The 18766-nt window shown below is 41.9% G+C and overlaps 1 protein-coding gene across 5 annotated transcripts in view; it reads right to left on the bottom strand.

Moving 5' to 3' along the window:
• Positions 1-18766, bottom strand: part of LOC122551426 (partitioning defective 3 homolog B-like) — a 979113-nt gene that overhangs the window by 369217 nt on the left and 591130 nt on the right. For all 5 annotated transcript variants that reach the window (XM_043693310.1, XM_043693308.1, XM_043693311.1 and 2 more), the window contains one exon: positions 555-761. In XM_043693310.1, coding sequence (XP_043549245.1) covers positions 555-761 — 207 coding nt within the window. The remainder of the gene's footprint in view (positions 1-554; positions 762-18766) is intronic.

Here is an 18766-nt window from a genome sequence, read left to right as displayed (position 1 = left end):
AGGCAAATGGGTTTAATCGTGAATATTGGGTCACATGGACAAGTTGGGCTGAAGGGCCTGTTTCCATGCTATAAATCTCTATGACTCTGTGATTGCATCACAAGATCCCTTCTCAAAACCTTTTGAATGGCAGAATAGGATTGAGGTGCTAAACGGCCTATATATCATGTTTCACATTAATTACCAAAGTAATTAGCAATCACAATTTGAGAAGCTTACTACCGAAGATAATCTATTTGACCCAAAGTGCTACTTTTCTTACACTGAAAAGTTTCTGGACTACATACATACAGCCCAAAGACAGGCAAGATAAATCTGACAGTACATTAACAGCCAGTCATGTAAAGGAAATAGAAAAAGGTTGGAAAATTAATTCCTGTCAGTTCTGGTATCTAACTCCAACAAACTCAGCTGACATCATGAACCATGAAGGTGGCAAGATAAAACATACAGAAAAAATCCTTTGGTCTCTTTTCGACAATGTGAAACCAGAATATGGGGGATAAAAAATGCAACAGAACAATTTAAAAAAACATACTGAATGAGACACTTACCGTCGTCAGGGATTTCTGGTCCATCGTAGGACTTGTCAATTGCAGCCCTGAAACTCTCATTGCAACCACGACCACGGACCATGTGAGGTCGGGGTCTGTGGAAGGGGAGTTCGTTCTTCCGGACCTCAGCAACAGCTGTTTGCAAACTCTCCAGAGAGCTAGACTTCTTCAAACCCAGCATGGGGCCCACATCATTCCCTATGGAAGCTGGTTGTGGAGGGAAAAAAACAAGATTTCACATGTGTGATCACAGATTCACTGCCTCTGTTGACACCACTGTGCCAGCTCATGAATCAGAAGTGGGTCAGAACTTACAGCAGGGCTACCAGTGAACACAGTATCGTACAGAAAAGGAGGTTTACTTTTACACAGTCAACAGAGACTATTTTAACAGCATACTACAACTAACATCTATCTCTTTCTCTTTCAGCCTTTTCACATGCTACATGGAGTTGCCAACATGTTGGCTGATTACCATTCACCACCTCCATTCATATCAATTGTGACTTTTGGATGAAGCAGGCACTTTCACAATTGGATTCCCTTCCTGCTGCTAATTTACGTTCACTCACTCAGACAGCAATGAACAGTTGCAGCAGTGTGCATCATCTGTAATTTGCACTGGAGCAAATTCACTCAGACTTCTTAGACAACTACCTCTAAATCACCAACCACTACCTCCTGGAAGGACAAGGGCAGCAGATACACGGGAGCCAAAAAGAAGTGTGGCGCTAGAAAAGCACAACAGGTCAGGCAGCATCCGAGGAGCAGGAGAATTGATGTTTAGGTGACGAGCTTATGCCCAAAATGTCAACTCTCCTGCTCCTCGGATGCTGCCTGACCTGCTGTGCTTTTCCAGTGTCACACTTTTCGACTCTGACTCTCCAGCATCTGCAGTCCTCACTTTCTCTCACATGCATGGGAGTCCCCACCAGCTGTAAGTTCCCCTTTAAGCCACATACTTCCCTGACTTGGAAACACAGGGAGTCATTCCTTCACTGCCACTGGATCAAAATCCTGCAAGTCCTTTACCAGCAGCACTGTAGGTATCCCTATACCCTATGGAAGCAGCTCTTCTGAGAATACTTTGGAACAGACAATAAATGCTGGCCTAGCCAGTATTGCCCAATTCCTATGAACGAATATTCAAATAATATTCACTGTTTATCTAGACTGGGGTAGTATGTGCCAACACTAGTGGTTTAAATCTTCCACAGTCATCATGTTGTGGACTGGGATTCAAACCCAGAAGCATTTTGGTTCAGAAGCAGAGGTTCAAATGACACAAGCTTCTCTGTTGCTTCAAAAGTCCTAAGCATGTCAATTAAAAATAGTCTGTCTATACCATAACAAACATAACAACCAAGAAAACAGCGTGCTTCCTGGTAAAGTCAGAATTAGTTCCACAGCAAAATGCAGGGGGTGGAGGGAATTTCCATACAAATTATGCAAATCAGTTCTAGTTATTTACTATCAATAAATTGCACTTTATCAGAGGGAAAGCTTTGCAGAATTCAGCACAGAGGTACCCTAATCCATCTAGGAGCCAGCAGCAGAGTCAGAAGGTTACAAGTTTCAAGTCTCTCTTGAAAGATCTGAGCACAAAGAATTAGGCTGACATCCACAGTACAATACCGAGGGCGTACTGTGTTGGCATTGGAACATAGGAACAGGAGTAATGTATTTGGTTCCTGAAGCCTACTCCACCGTTCAATGAAATGATGTTGATGTGTGACCCAGCTCCACAGATCCATATATCTTACTATCTTTCATTAACCAATACCCGAGTCTATGGCATAAACTTCACAGTTGAAGTAGCATCAATAGACATTTGTGAATTCTTTACTCTCCTAAGTTCTTCATGTAGAAGTTTTCCTAACTTTAGTCATGAATTTCCCAGGTTAGGCTTTGACTCGCCAACCAGTTTTGTTTAATCTATTTGTTCTTTCTAATACACTGAAATATTTAATCAAGTTGACTCCTTAACCTTATAAATTCCAGTCAATATAGCTCCCATTTGTGTAAGTTAACATTTGGAATCCATGCATTGTCTTGGGTAGTCTAGGTTGTACTGTACTCCCTCCAAAATCAATACAATGTGCAGGCTGAAAATTGCTCAGAGTATTGCAGATGTGGTCTAACAAGGGAAAGCTGAAGCATAACCTCTCCTCTCTTATATTTTAGTCCTCTCATCATCAAAGGCCAGCCAGCATTCTATTGGCCCCTTGGGTTATCCTTTGCATCTGTCATCATTTAGACAACCTAAACACATGGACCCCCCAAGTCTCTCTGGATCTCCACTGTTTCTATTCAGAAAGTACTGTGATTCGTTGGAGGCATATTTTGAAGGAGATGTTAAACCAAGACCCTATCATGAGAATGTAAAACACCCCACAGCACTATTTGGAAGAGAAGCCGGGAAACACCTCTTGATCTCCTGACCAATACTTATTCCCTCAGACCACATTGTGAATGCAATTTAATTGTGCATTCCTGTTTGTGGGAACTTGCTGTGTGCAACTGGGTGATAGCCAACTGTGATGGTTAAATAATGGAGGAAACTTGTATTTTATTCCCTGTTTCAATCTTTTAACACAACAGATACAATAATAAGACCGGTTTGAAATATTGGAAATGTGCACAAAGAGGTCTTATGATTAATTTAATTATTCCTGTAGTCAGCAGCTTCAATGAACATCCTGAACAGAGATCCATCTAGTCTGCAGCAAATTAAATGAACATATAATTAGTGTGTGGTTTACTGAGGTTAGTCAATAAAATAGTCTACCCCGATCTACAAATTGTGATATAGGACAGCAACAATTGTACACAGACTGCAAGACACTTTAGCTGCTTGTCACAGCTTGGGAATAATGATCATCTGTACACTCCATTAAGGAAGTCTACACAGGCTGTAATTAAATATAGTTTTACTGCTTTCAAACTTGCTCAGTTATTCCCACTCCCTCTTTTCTCACTGCCCTGTTAATAACATTTATTGGTTTGGTAGGCCAGGGGGGAGTAGTGGTGATGGTTGCAGAGAAGAGGCTGGTAGCACAGTAGCAAGAACGTGAGGAGTTACATTACATAGCTCCCCCTAACTTCAACAATACTGAAAATTTGATTAAAGAAACTGCAAATATCAAGAGCACACACATGGAAGCCATGTTTCTGGACGATATCATTGAGAAGTAGCTTAGAAATAAAGGGAGATGACCAGGGTATTATTCTGAATGAAAATTGAAGTGTTATGGCAGATATTTAGCTAACCATCAAAACAGACTAGTTGGCCCTTATCATATAGAGATGCAGGTGTGTGGGTGTGTGGTATTCACATGTAAGCTGGCTGTATCACTTCCCATGTTACAATAGCAGTTGCACTTCAAAAGTAAAGGCACTTAATTGGCTGTGAAGGGCTTTGAGATATCATGGGGTTATAAAAGGTGATATACGAATGCAAGTTATTTCCTTGCTTTATTGTTGTTTTCCAGTTTCCCCTCTATGTCACAAATACAGATGAAGTTTGTTCCAGTGACATTCAGGCTTGATGTCTAAATAAATATTATGCATTTACTTATGGCACATTGCGGAGATCTGCTTTGAGCCGAGTGCAGACTAAATATCAATGGCTCATTTGCAGTCTGTCAGTTCATGCTGACATTGGCAATTTTTATGAAATATTAAAAATCACAATCTAACACATGCATGTGCATACACACATATCCATACACATTCCTTCATGCCCAATTTTTAAAAAATCTGTCTCCAGCAGCTTATTGCTAACATTAAACCTTTGCTTATCCTTCAGTAACATTAATTTCTTGATCACTATTGTGAGAATAACAAAAAAAATTTGATCACTCAATCCTGCCTCCTCTATAGTCGGCACAACAATAAACGCATCAATTGTTGAAAAATTATTTTTAATCAACATGTTCAAATATGTTGATGCAGAGAGATTGCTTCCCCTTGTGGGAGAGTCTCACGTCGGAGGCATAATCCTGGAATAAGGGGTGACTTATGTAAGACAGAAATGAGGAAGTATCTCTTCTCTCTCAGAAAGCAAGCAATCTGTGGAATGCTTTACCACTGAGACCTGTGCAAGCTAGTTTCTTTGAAGCTGAGATAGATTTTTAATCAGTAAGCGAATTAAGGGTTATGGGGAAAAGGCAGAGAACTGGAGTTGTGGATCATCAGATCAGCTATGATCTCATTGAATGGTGGAGCAGATTCAATCGTCCAAATAGCTTTGCGTCAGTCTTCAGAGTGGAAGATACTAGTAATATCCCAAAACTTTAAGACAGTCAGGGACCAGGGATGAGTATGGTGTCCATCACCAAGGAGAAGATGCGAGCAAAACCTAAAGGTCTGAAAATGGATAAATCGCCTTGACCAGATGGCTACACCCCAGAGCTCTGAAGGAGATAGCCAAAGAGATAGTGAAGGTTTTAGTAGTGACCTTGCAGGAATTACTGGAGTCAGGGAATGTCAGTAAACCCCCTGTTTAAGGAGGAGTAAGGAAAAGTGACGTGAAATTATAGGGCGTTTAGCCTGACCCCAGTCATTCATAAAATTTTGTAGTCCTTTGTGAAGGATGAGATGAATACTTAGAAATGCAGAGTAAAATAGGTCAAATGCAGCATGGTTTCATCAAGGGTAGTCATCCCTGACAAATCTGTTAGAATTCCTTGAGGTGGTAATGAACAGCTTAGACCATCGAGCACTAATGGATGTTATCCATCTGGACTTCCAGAAGGCCTTTAATAAGGTGCTGCACAGGAAGCTGCTCTTAGTAAGTTAAGGGCCCCTGGTCTTAGAGGCAAGATACGAGTATGGTTAGGAGATTGGCTGTCTGGCAGAAGCAGAGATTTGGGGTAAAATGGTCCTTCTCAGGATGGAAGGTGACGACTAGTGATGTTCCACAAGGGTCAGTGTTGGGACCACAACTTTTCACTTTATACATTCATGATCTGGATGAAGGAACTGAGGGCATTCTGACTAAATTTCCAGATGATACAAAGATAGGTGGAGGGGCAGGTACTATTGAGGAGGCGGGGAGGCTGCAGAAAGATTTAGGTTAGGAGAGTGGGCAAAGAGGTGGCAGTTGAAACACAACATGGAAAATTGTGAGGTCATGGACTTTGGGAGGAAAAAGAGGCATGGACTATTTTGTAAACGGGGAGAAAATTCTGAAGTGCTAAGGAACTTGGGAGCCCTAGTCCAGCTTTCTCTTAAGGTAAACTTGCAGAATAAGTTGGTAATTAGAAAGGTAAATACAATGTGTCATTCATCTCGAGAGGACTGGAATATAAAAGCAGGGGTGTACTGCTGAGCCTTTTTAAGTCTCTGGGCCCCACACCTCAAGAAAGATATACTAGCCCTGAAGTGGGTTGGGAGGGAGTTCACGAGGATGATCCCAGGAAAGAAAGGCTTACCATTTGAGGAACAATTGAGGACTCTGGGACTATATTCCATGGAGTTTAGAACGATTGGGGGGAGAGGGGGGGGGGGGGGGATTTAATTGAAGCTTACAGAATACTGAACAGCCTGGACAGAGTGGACGTCAGGAAGATGGTTTCCAACGGCAGGAGAGATGAGGACCCGAGGGCACAGCCTCAAAGTAAAGGGAAGACCTTTTAGAACTAAGATAAGGAGAAACTTCTTTAGCCAGAGAGTGGTGAATCTGTGGAATTCATTGCCACAGAAGGCTATAAAGACCAGGTCTTGGAGTATATTTAAAACAAAGATAGATAAGTGCTTGATTGCCAACGAGATCAAAGGTTATGGGGAAAAAGCAGGAAAATGGGATTGAAAAACCTATCAGCCATGATTGAATGGCAGAACAGATTTGATGGACCGAATGGCCTAATTTCTGCTCCTATGTCTTATGGTCTTACAGATTACTTCTGTTCTGACTGTTTGTGGTCTTTTCGGTACACCTCCAGAGTAGGTGAATTGAAATAGAGTCTTCCAGCACAGAGGTAGGGGCTGAATAACTACATCTCAATGGGATAAGTATCAGTTTTCCATTATATCCTCACCATCGCACCCTCCCTCCACTCCCCTCCCCTCCACCCCCACAGAAATCCTTGGAAGTCAGAAACTCCATAATTCTCAGCAGCTCAAGTTCACAGGCACAAGAAGGCCATCTCAAACCAATTCATGTGAGGAGATTTGATTTCAGGAACAGGCAGGGATCAAGGGAGCTTCACAAGGTGGGAGGAATAGGTAGACCTTTTCAGGAGATGGATGAGTGGCAGTCAGTGGCAGAATGGGAAAGAAATGCATAGGTCAGATTTATACAAGCAGAGGGAACAGGTGGTGGCAAAGACCAGGGTAAAGTCATTTGAAGCCAAGGCAATTATTTTGACACTAATGGAGAATAAGGGGAGCTTGCAGGTCTTAAAGATGATGGAGGGCATTGGAAAGGACTTTATGTAGATGAAGGTTCAGGTTTTTATAAAAAGTCATTCACAGATGTGGGGGGGGGTCGCTGATAATCTCTAAATGCCCAGGTGGCAATTAAGAGTCAACCACATTGCTGTCTGTCTGTAGTCACATGTAGGTGAGACCGGGTAAGGATGGCAGTTTCCTTCCTAAAGGAAGTGAATGAACCAGATGGGCTTTTCCTGGCAATGGACAACAGGTTCATAGTCATCATTAGACTTAATTCTAGATTAAACTGCTCATCGTAAACTGAGATTAATCTCAGTATGAGATTCTGATTGGTTATTTTTGAGCAAATGTGCCATTTGAAGCAGTTAATCTGCTTAGTGCACCATGATCATATCAGGCATCTGAGGGTTAATTGAGTTGATGTGTGCTGAAGAACAGTATAATTCGGCAGCAAGATGACTGACATTCCTCACAGGGGCACTTGATTGCTGAAAAATATTTCAGAACTAAACAAAAGGAAGGAAATAAGCAGCAGAAAAATTAAATGACCTATGGAAATCTGAGCAATGCTTCTTCCACGTTTATAACACACAACTAGAGATCAATTTCATTTTGGAGAGAAGTCGTATTCGATTTGAAATAGTAACTCTGCTTCTCTCTCAAAAGATGCTGCCAGACCTATTGAGTTTCTCCAGCACTTTGATTTTATTTATAATCAATTCTGCACTCTCTTAGCAATGGATTAGATTACATTACATTAGATTAGATTACATTACAGTGTGGAAACAGGCCCTTCGGCCCAACAAGTCCACACCGACCCGCCGAAGCGAAACGCACCCATACCCCTACATTTACCCCTTATCTAACACTACGGGCAATTTAGCATGGCCAATTCACCTGACCTGCACATCTTTGGACTGTGGGAGGAAACCGGAGCACCCGGAGGAAACCCACGCAGACACGGGGAGAACGTGCAAACTCCACACAGCCAGTCACCTGAGGCGGGAATTGAACCCGGGTCTCTGGCGCTGTGAGGCAGCATTGCTAACCACTGTGCCACCCACTGGAATTATAGGTTGTAATTATTTTTTGTCACTTTTTGTCATGCAAATGCAATAATTGATCTGTCCAGTGTGGTGGTGTTGTTACAGTAGATTAAGCAATCGCTGAAGTTCTATCTGAATTGGACATGCAATTAATTTCAATAAATAACAACAGAAATTATATTTTATGAATTTAAACTTCCCACTAACTTGCTATGAAAGGCTAATAAAAAGTTTCATCTCAAACTCTCTCTGCAAATTCCACCATCTCCAGAATCTTTGACACTCTTTTACTGTAATCAAAGCTTCACACAGAAATTGAGAAGTTGCAGATAAAAACGTCATTCAAATAAATGTCAATTACTTTCCTCTCCAGTCATCACCAAGCAGTCTTTCCGCCCTTATCTAAAACTACATTTCCTCCTGCATGATGCTCTGATGCTCATTCATAATATAAAGAAAAAAAAACGCAAAACTGTTTTTCCTCTTTCTGAAACTTGCTTATTGATTTCACTTAGCTGGGTAACGTCTACAACATTCTTGGAAGGTATTTATGGCTGAGCAAAAGGAGAGAAGAAAGAAAAGAGCAGGAGGACTAAAGACCGAGTCAAAAGGGCAAATGAAAGCAGAGAGAATCAGTATGTAAGCAAAAGGAGAGCAAGATTTATAGCAAGAACTAATAAGGGAAGATAATGGGGGAAAGGGAAGGATGGGAGAAAGGGAAGACTAAGGGATACAGTGAGAGAGAGAGGGAGTTGAGAATCAGAGCGGTTGGTGTGAAGGAGGTTGGAGGGAGGCAAGAGGAAGAGAAAGGCAAAATTGCAAAAGGGAAACAAGTGGGGTAGGAGTGAGGGGAAGGGGAGAGGAGAAGAGGGAAGGGTGGGGGGCAAGTGAGTAAATGAGATGCGGAGGGTCAATTGAAGGGGAGGAAAAAAGGAACCATAGAAATAATTAAAACATTAAAAGTGAGTTTTGGAAAAAAAGGAATGAAAGAGCAGGAGAAAAAGAATGTGAGGAAAGATAAAATAGAAACAATACATGAATGAGAGTGAAAGACAAAGAGATTGATACTAAGTGTTAAAGAACACAGAAACACTGGTATACAAGAATGAAAGAGGCGGCAGTCCTTGTGAGTCAGAATTCTCTCAGGTATCAGTGATACATAACCCAGGTTTCTTCATTGTCCAGATACATCAGGAGGATCACTGTTTGCTAGATTACGGTGGTTGGTTGGGGGGGGGTTGTAATTAGGGTGGAGGGTGTTCAATTGAGATGCAGAAACACACATTTAAGGTGATATGTCAGCATTCCAATGAGAAAGAAAATTTCCAAGGAACAGACCCGACATCTGTGATTAACTAAAAAGATTAAAGTTAAAGAAAACAGATATGATAGTGCAATGTCAGGTGGCAGGTCAGATTAGACAGAATATTAAAACTGTAAACAATGACAAAAAAGCACATAGGCTGGAAGCTAAGCCAGAAATACAAAAACAGATCATAAGAGTTTCTAATAATACTTTTTTAAAAATATGGTTAACAAGGAAGGCATTGTTCCATTAGGAAGTGTGAGTGAAGAACTGATAATGGAATATAAAGGTGGGCAAAAGAAAGAGCCGGCGAAAGCTCAGCAAGTCAGGCAGCATCAGAGGAGATGGGGAGTTGACATTTCAGGTCGGAGGGAGACTAGAATTGCAAAGAATATTCCAAAATTGGCCTAACCAATCTCCTTTACAGCCTCAAAATGACATTCCAGCTCCTACACTCAATGCTCTCACAAATAAAAGCAAGCATACCAAACACCACCTTCACTATTGTATCTATCTACCTGCAACTCCACTTTCAAGGAATTATGAACCTGCACTCCAAGGTGTCTTTGTTCAGCAACACTCCCCAGGACCTTATCATTAAAGTGTATAAGTCCTCGTCTGATTTGCCTTTCCAAAATGCAGCACCTCACATTTATCTAAATTAAACTCCACTGCCACTCTTCAGCCCATTGGCCCATCTGCTCAAGAGCCTGTTGTACTCTAAGGTAACCTTCTTTTCTGTTAACCACACCTCTAATTTTGGTATCATCTGCAAACTTAATAACTATACCTCCTATGTTCACATCCAAATCACTTATATAAGTGATGAAAAGCAGTGGACCCAGCACTGATCTTTGGTCATAAGTCTCTAGACTGAAAAGTGACCGTCCACCATCACTCTCTACCTTTGAGCCAGTTCTGTATTCAAATGGCTAGGTGTCCCTCTATTCCATGTGACTGAATCTTGTTAACCAGTCTACCATAAGGAACATTGTCAAACACCTTATCGAAGTCCATATAGATCACATCCACCGCTCTGCCCTCATCAATCTTCTTTTTACTTTAAAAAAAAACTCTATCAAGTTAGTGAGACATGATTTCCTAAGCAAAACTCCATGTTGACTATCCCTAATCAGTCCTTGCCTATCCAAATACATGCAAATCCTGTCCCTCAGGATTCCCTCCAACAACGTGCCCACCATCGATGTCGGGCTCACTGCTCTATAATTCCCTGACCTTCCCTCACCACCTTTCTTAAATAGTGGCACCACGTTAGTCAACCTCCAGTCTTCCAGCACCTCACCTGTGACTATCGATGATACAAATATCTTAGCAAGGGGCCCAGCCATCACTTTCCCAGCTTCTCACAGAGGTCTAGGTTACACCTGATCAGGTCCTGGGGATTTATCTACCTTTGTGTGTTTTAAGACATCCAGCACCTCTTCTGTAATCTGGACATTTTTCAAGATGTTACCATCTGTTTACCCACATTCCATGTCCTTCTCCACAGTAAACACAAAGTACCCGTTTACTACCTCCTCAATGTCCTGCAATTCCACTCATAGGCTGCCTTGATGATCTTTGATGGGTCCTATTCTGTCCTCAGTTACCCTCTTGTTCTTAATGTATTTATAAAATCCCCTTAGTTTCTCCTTAACCCTATTTGCCAAGGTTATCTCATGTCCCCTTCTTGCCCTCCTGATTCCTCTCTTAAGTATACCTCTACTGCCCTTGTACTCTAAGGATTCACTCGATCTCTGCTGTCTATACCTGACACATGCTTCTTTTATTTTCTTGACCAAAACCTCAATTTCTCTAGTCATCCAGCATTCCCTAGACCTACCAGCCTTGCCCTTCACCCTAACAGGAACATACTGTCTCTGGACTCTCATTACCTAATTTTTGAAGGCTTCCAATTTTCCAACGACCCCTCACCTGCAAACATCCACACCAATCAACTTTTGAAAGTTCTTGCCTAATACCGTCAAAATTAGCCTTCCTCCAATTTAGAACTTTAACTTATAGATCTGGTCTATCCTTTCCATCGCTATTTTAAAACTAATAGAATTATGGTCGCTGGCCCCAAAGTGCTCCCCCACTGACACCTCAGTCACTTGCCCTGCCTTATTTCATAAGAGTAGGTCAAGTTTTGCACGTTCACTAGTTGGTACATCCACATACTGAATCAGAAAATTTTCTTATACACACTTAACAAATTCCTCTCCATCTAAACCCTCAACACTGGCAATCCCAGTCTAAGTCTGGAAAATTTAAATCCCCTACCATTACCACCCTACTATTCTTATATATAACTGAAATCTCTTTACAAATTTGTTTCTCAATTTCTCGCTGACTATTTGGGGTCTATAGTTCAATCCCAATAAGGTAATCATCCCTTTCTTATTTCTCAGTTCCACTCAATTAACTTCCCTGGATGTATTCCCAGGAATATCCTCCCTAAACAGCAGTAATGCTATCCCTGATCAAAAACACCACACCCCACCTCTTTCTATTCTTCCTATAGAATTTGTATACTGGAATATTAAGCTGCCAGTCCATCCTGGAGCCACATTCCTGTAATTGCTACGATATCCCATTCCCATGTTCCTAACCATGCCCTGAGTTCATCTGCCTTCCCTGTTAGGCCTCTTGCATTGAAATAAAAGCAGTTTAATTTACCTTGTTCTCTGCTTTGCTCCTAACTACCCTGCCTGTTTGACTTGCTTCCTTTTCCAACTGTACCAGTCTCAGAATGATCTCTTTCCTCACTATCTCCCTAGGTCCCACCCACCTTACTAATTTAAATCCTTCCAAGCAGCTTTCGCTAATGGGTGGCACGGTGGCTCAGTGGTTAGCACCGCTGCCTCACAGCGGCAAGGACCTGGGTTCGATTCCTGCCTCAGGTGACTGTCTGTGTGGAGTTTTCACATTCTCCCCGCGTCTGCGTGGGTTTCCTCTGGGTGCTCCGGTTTCCTCCAACAATCCAAAGATGTGCAGGTCAGGTGAATTGGCCATGCTAAATTGCCCGTAGTGTTGGGTGCATTAGTGAGGGGTAAATATAGGGTAGGGGAATGAGTCAGGGTGGGTTACTCTTCGGAGGGTCAGTGTGAACTTGTTGGGCCAAAAGGGCCTGTTTCCATACTGTAGGGAATCTAATCTCCCCACCAGTATATTACTCCAGTTCCAATTCAGGTGCAATCTGTTCTTCTTGTAAAGGTCACTTCTACCGCAGAAGAGATGCACCAGCTCCTCAGACACTCATTCATCTGCTCTATCCTCCTCCCCTCACTAGTTCATAGCACCTGTAGTGATCCAGATATTACTATCCTCAAGAACCTCCTTTTTGAATTCCTGCCTAATGTCCAATATTCTCCTCTCAGAATCTGAATCTTTTTCCTTCCTAGTTGCAATGTGTACAACTACCTCCTGCTGATCCCTCTCCCCTTTGAGGATATTCTGCACTCTCTGAGATATCCTTGATCCTGGCACCAGGGAGGCAACACACTATTCTAACTTCACACTGTCAGCCACAGAAACGAGTGCCTGTGTCTCTGACTGGACAATCCCCTATCATAATCGATTGTTTGGAACCTGACGTCTACCTCATTGTATTAGAGCCAGTCTCATTATCAGAAACTTGGCTGTCTGTGCTACATTCCCCGGAGAGTCCATCACTCCCTACACTTTCTAAAACAGCTTTCTTGTTTGGGACGGGGATAGCCACAGGAGACTCATGCACTACCTGGCTTGCTCTCCTACCTTTCCTGGTGGTAACCCATCTACCTGACTCTACGTGCAGTTTTTCTCCCTTCCTTTAACTGCCATCCATCACACCCCCTAGCTCCTGTAAATTCCCTGTTGCCTTGAACTGTATCTCCAACTGACCCATGCGATCTGATAGATTTGCAACCAAACACACTACGACATAACTCATCAGTAACATGGAAATTCTCCCTAATCTCGGACATCCCACAGGAAGACCACAGGATGACCACTTAAGGCCATCTTTGTACCTTAACCATCTCCAGAAAATAGCACAGGCAGAAGTAGGTACTGCAGATGCTGGAGATTAGAGTCAAAATCAGAGTGATACTCGAAAAACACAGCAGGTCAGGCAGCATCCAAGGAGCAAGGAAAAGCCATTCATCAAAAATGCCGATTTTTCCTGCTCCTCAGATGCTGCCTGACCTGCTGTGCTTTTCCAGCACTACTCTAGTCATGACAGAAACCAGCACAGTCTTACTTTTCTAAAAAGAAACACTGCTCCTGGCTAACTTAGAAGCTATGGTTTGTATTTTTAAATTTTAATCAAGAAACAGATCTCACTAAAACATATAACCAAAAAGAACCCACTCTACTCACTATTAAAAAAATACAGCAAGATTACACTTAAAAACCATGCACTTATCTGCTCCTGTGCTATGAGCTCTCCCACACAGTTTCCTTCAAGGTCACTGTGAATTTCACTGGTTGTTAATTTTTCTTAGACACACTCCTATGTCCCAGAAATACTAGAACTCCAACAACAAGGGCAGTAGCTGTGCAGATTCACTGCTGTGTCAGACAGCAGTGTAGGTTTATTTCTCTCTCTCTCTCTCACACACACTGACCATATGGCCTCGGCTTTTTTTTTAGATTAGATTACATTACAGTGTGGAAACAGGCCCTTCGGCCCAACAAGTCCACACCGACCCGCCGAAGCGAAGCCCACCCATACCCCTACATTTACCACTTACCTAACACTACGGGCAATTTAGCATGGCCAATTCACCTGACCCTGCACATCTTTTGGACTGTGGGAGGAAACCGGAGCACCCGGAGGAAACCCACGCAGACACGGGGAGAACGTGCAAACTCCACACAGTCAGTCGCCTGAGGCGGGAATTGAACCCGGGTCTCAGGCGCTGTGAGGCAGCAGTGCTAACCACTGTGCCACCGTGTTTTGTTCTCTTCCTCCTGTTTTTGTGCCATTCTTTTGATTTTTTTTCCCCCAAAGTTCCAAAACAATGCAACAGCTTATAAAACAGCTTACTGCTCCTGGAATTCGAGGAGGTCACCTCCAACACCTAAACTACCTCAAAAAAGGAGCAGCTCTTACAGCCATAATGTTTCCCCCATCTTCCATTCTGTTCGCTTCAATTGGAAAATGTTATAACGTATTACTAAAAATGTCATGTTAGGGCACTTGGATAAGTTCAAAATAATTAGACAAAGTCAACTTTGCTTTGTGGAGGGAAAATAACATTGAACCAATTTATTGGAAGCAAGGTGCTGAGGAAGAGCAACAACCAATAATATAGAACATAGAACATTACAATGCAGTACAGGCCCTTCAGCCCTTGAAGTTGCACCACCCTGTGAAACCAATTTGAAGCCCACACTATTCCATTCTCGTCCATATGCCTATCCAATGACCATTTAAATGGCCATCAAGTTGGCAAGTCTACAACTGTTGCAGACAGTGCGTTCCACACCCCTACTACTCTCCGAGTAAAGAAAATACCTCTGACATCTGTCCTATATCTATCACTCCTCAATTTGAAGCTATGCCCCCTCGTGCTTGCCATTGCCATCCTGGGAAAAAGGCTGTCACTGTTCACCCACTGCATTTATCAAATGCCTTCTGGAAATCACAAGCGCACATCAAATATTACTGTGGAAAATAAATGCTCCTGATGTAGATATTGGCATTGATAAAGGATTGGTTGGTTATTGAGAGGCAGAAAATAGACATAATAGTCTTTTTCTGGTGGCAAGATATAAATAATCGTGTACCACAGGGATCGGTGCTGCAACCTTAGCTCTTTACAATTTATATAAATGGTTGGGATGAAGAGATGGTTGCCAGATAAGCTGATGACACAAAGATAAGCAGGAAGCAGTTGTGAATAGGCAATAACCTACTTATATCCATTTGTAGCCTCCTTAAGAGAGAGGGAAAAGATTTTGAAAATGGAATATAATGGTGGAATATGTGCAATCATCCTTTTGGCATGAAGAATAAACAAGAACCATAAAATCTCAATGGTGGGAGCTTGCAGAGTTCAGAGAGGCAGAGGGATCTGAGTGTCCTTCATGCAAGAATTGCAAAATGTCAGTCCACTCGTAAAGCAGATAGTTAGGAAAGCGAATAGAGTGCTATCATTTACAGCAAGGAAAACTGAATAACAAAGTAAGGATATTATCATGTCTCAGTTTTGCAGGACACCTGTGAAAACACACCTGGACTACTATTACCTTACTGGTTGCCTTATTGAAGCAAAGACCTAAATACATCAGAAAAGGTTCAGAGGAAATTTAAGCAGACTAAGACCTGGAATGAGCAGGTTGCCTTATGAGGAAAGTTTAGTCAAGCTAGACTTATATGCGCTGGAGCTTAGAAGTGACTTGATTGAAATGTATGAGTCCTTGAGGGGTGGATGTGTTTTTTTTAATTCATTCACAGGATGACGGCATTGCTGGCTAGGTTAGCATTTATTGAGAGGGCAGTTAAAAATCAACCACATTGCTGTGGGTCTGGAGCCACATGTAGGAACCAGACCAGGTAAGGATGGCAGTTTCCTTCCCTTAAGGGCATTAGTGAACCAGGTGGGTTTTCCCAACAATCAACAATTAATTCATTATTCAACGGTTATCATTAGACTCTTAATTCCAGATATTTATTGAATCAGACTGTCCATTCCAGATATTCATTGAATTCAGATTCCACCATCTGCCGTGGCGGGACTTGAACCCAGGTGCCCAAAACATTACCTGGGTCTCTGGATTAATAGTCCAGTGATAATACCACCCAGGCCATCACCTCCCCATGTGAAGGATGCTTTCTCTTATGGGAGGTGGCAGAACTCGGGGTCACTGTCTCAAAATAAGGAATCATTTTAAACCGATATAAGGCAAAACTATTTCTCTCGGAGAGAATGAGGCTTTGAAACTCTTCCTGGTAAGGTGGTGGAAGCAGAATCTTTAGATATATTTAAGGCACAGAGGAAGATAGATTCTTGTGAAGCAAAGGAGTAAAAAAAATTGGTGGTGTAGACAAGAAGGTGAAGTTTGGTTCAAATCAGATCAATCATATTAAATAGAAAAATAGGCTCGGTGGGTGGAATAATCAACTCCCGTTCGTTTTTTATACATTTGTGAGCGTCCTCATCATTTTGAGGGACCACCAAGAGAGAAAGTTGAGATTTTAACTTCCACCCGTGCCCTGGTAACATCAGCAGTTCAGTTTCGCAAGTCCCAAGCCAGAGAAACTTTCTCCCCACTTAACAAGTACAAAACAATATGAAACTTCATAAAAGCTTAAATGACATCCACTTGAAAGAATTCCAACATATTTATACCAGAAACACCATCCGGAGTCTGGTAATAAAGTGGGAGATACAGTATCTAATTGTATTAATATAGACATGCCCAAGTTCGGGGATGTTTTTATTCAGCTTTGTAGGCCTTTGTTTTTGCAGCCTGGATTCAATGATGGTTTTCATGCAATGACTCAGAATTTGACAAATGATAAATTTGCTGGGAAATAGTGCACCTGGTACAAATTAAGCAGAAATATGATCAGTTTGGGTTATGCATATGCGAAGAAAGTTCTGTTGCTTTTCCTTTTCTTCTGTCCATAACATTGAGTCAATTGAAGGTAACGTTGACCTGGATATTACACTATCATTGCGCCAAACAATTCCAAATGAAACAAACATTTACTCAGAGACACGATAGTCACCGGGTTAAAATCCTGAGAGTCCAACATATTAGCAATGTGGGAAGCACCTCTTGAACTACTGTAGCTATCCTTAATTGTTCTGTGGAAAGTTAGTGCTGAGCTGCTTTCTTGAACTGCTACAGTAGTCCAAGAAAGCAGCTAAGCACTAACTTTCCATAAAACAATTAAGGACAGGCACTTAAAAAAAAGTCTTGTGACTCCTTATATGACTTAAAGTTATCTCAAAATACATGAGAGATAATGAAGTGCAGTCACTGTTTGCTTCCTTTTACTCATTTATGGGATGCTGGCAAGGCAACCATTTTTTGTCCACCCCTAATTGCCCTGGAGCTGATAGAATTGCTGGAGGCATTACAGAGGGCAGTTAAGAGTCAGCTAGAGGGCCATGGATCTGGAGTTACATGTCCGACAAACCGGGTGACGACAGCAGATGTCATTTGTGAACCAGACGGATTTTTACAACAATCAGCAATGGTCACCGTGGTGACTGTAGCTGAAACCAAGTTTAATGTTCTGTGTTTTTATATAAATTGAATTCAAAAACCACCAGCTGCCATGCTGGCATTAGCCCGGGTTTCTGGAACACTATCCAAAAGACATTAGCACAAGTCACAGTGTCTGCTGAGAAACAGTAATGCAGGAAAAATTCCAGTCATTCCATATCATACGGATAAGTTAGAAAAATTGGCGCAAGTCAATAAAACCAGCTTTTTAGTGCACAGTCAATGTTGGGAATGGAAGTGGGAGGCTAATACACATTCATCTCCTCAAACCTTTTTTCTTCTTTCACTGGCAATCAAACAAGCGTTTATGGAACATGAGTGATATTTTTAGTGCAATGAATCAAGTGAGTTTGACACAAAGAAAATGGATCCTTCTGCATAATCCATTGCCCTGAGAAGGATGGACCACCCACAGAAAGAGACAAATATAAATCCAAGCAATGATTGTGAATATCTCTCAAGGAGCTAGAGAATTTAACCCAAAACCAAAAGTAGTACCAGCTTAGGCTCTGAGTTATACTGTTGGCAGGCTTCAGGGGAATTCTGAGCTCAGCAGGGGACAATGGAAAAGAAGAGCAATGCAGATAATTTACATTCCAGCCACACGCAAAAAAAAACAAAATAATGTCTTATTTAGCACCCACATGCCTTGGAAACTGAATCTCCCTTTGTGTTGAGGCTAAGCTTTGGCCACAATTCAAAACCCATTGAAATCAACTCTGAACAACAATAACTTTCAACATATGTTGGCGTGGAACATATGTCTGCCTTAACAAGTTCCACAGTCGCATCTTGTGCCACAAAAGTTACGAGGAAGGCTAACTACAGATGTTTGAGCTGTTAACGTTGCCTTTGTTACTGTTGTTGGAGCACAAACTTCTTAGACTGACTGAAAAACCGTTAACAACTGCACATGCATTGACACCCAAGTGTCGAGCATTGTGGAAAGATAGCAACCCATGCAGCTTGTGCCCACAGTTCTTCACAGATGAGATTACAATCCTGGCAATCAGGAGTAAAAGGAAGGCTCCAGCACTACAGACAATAACTAAAAGAGATGCAATAAAAATAAGCACTCCATAGAAAAGTCATATGAACTTGAAATGTTAACACTATTTCTCTCTCCGCAGATGCTAGCAGACCTACTGAGTTTCTCCAGCACTTCTTGTTACTATTTCACATTTCCAGCATCTGCAGCATTTTGATTTTCGTACACCAGGTCATTCTCAGGGTCAGTC

Source organism: Chiloscyllium plagiosum, chromosome 7 (genome assembly GCF_004010195.1).
Source record: "Chiloscyllium plagiosum isolate BGI_BamShark_2017 chromosome 7, ASM401019v2, whole genome shotgun sequence".
Taxonomy (NCBI): Eukaryota; Metazoa; Chordata; class Chondrichthyes; order Orectolobiformes; family Hemiscylliidae; genus Chiloscyllium; species Chiloscyllium plagiosum.
This window is presented reverse-complemented; position numbering and strand designations above follow the sequence as displayed.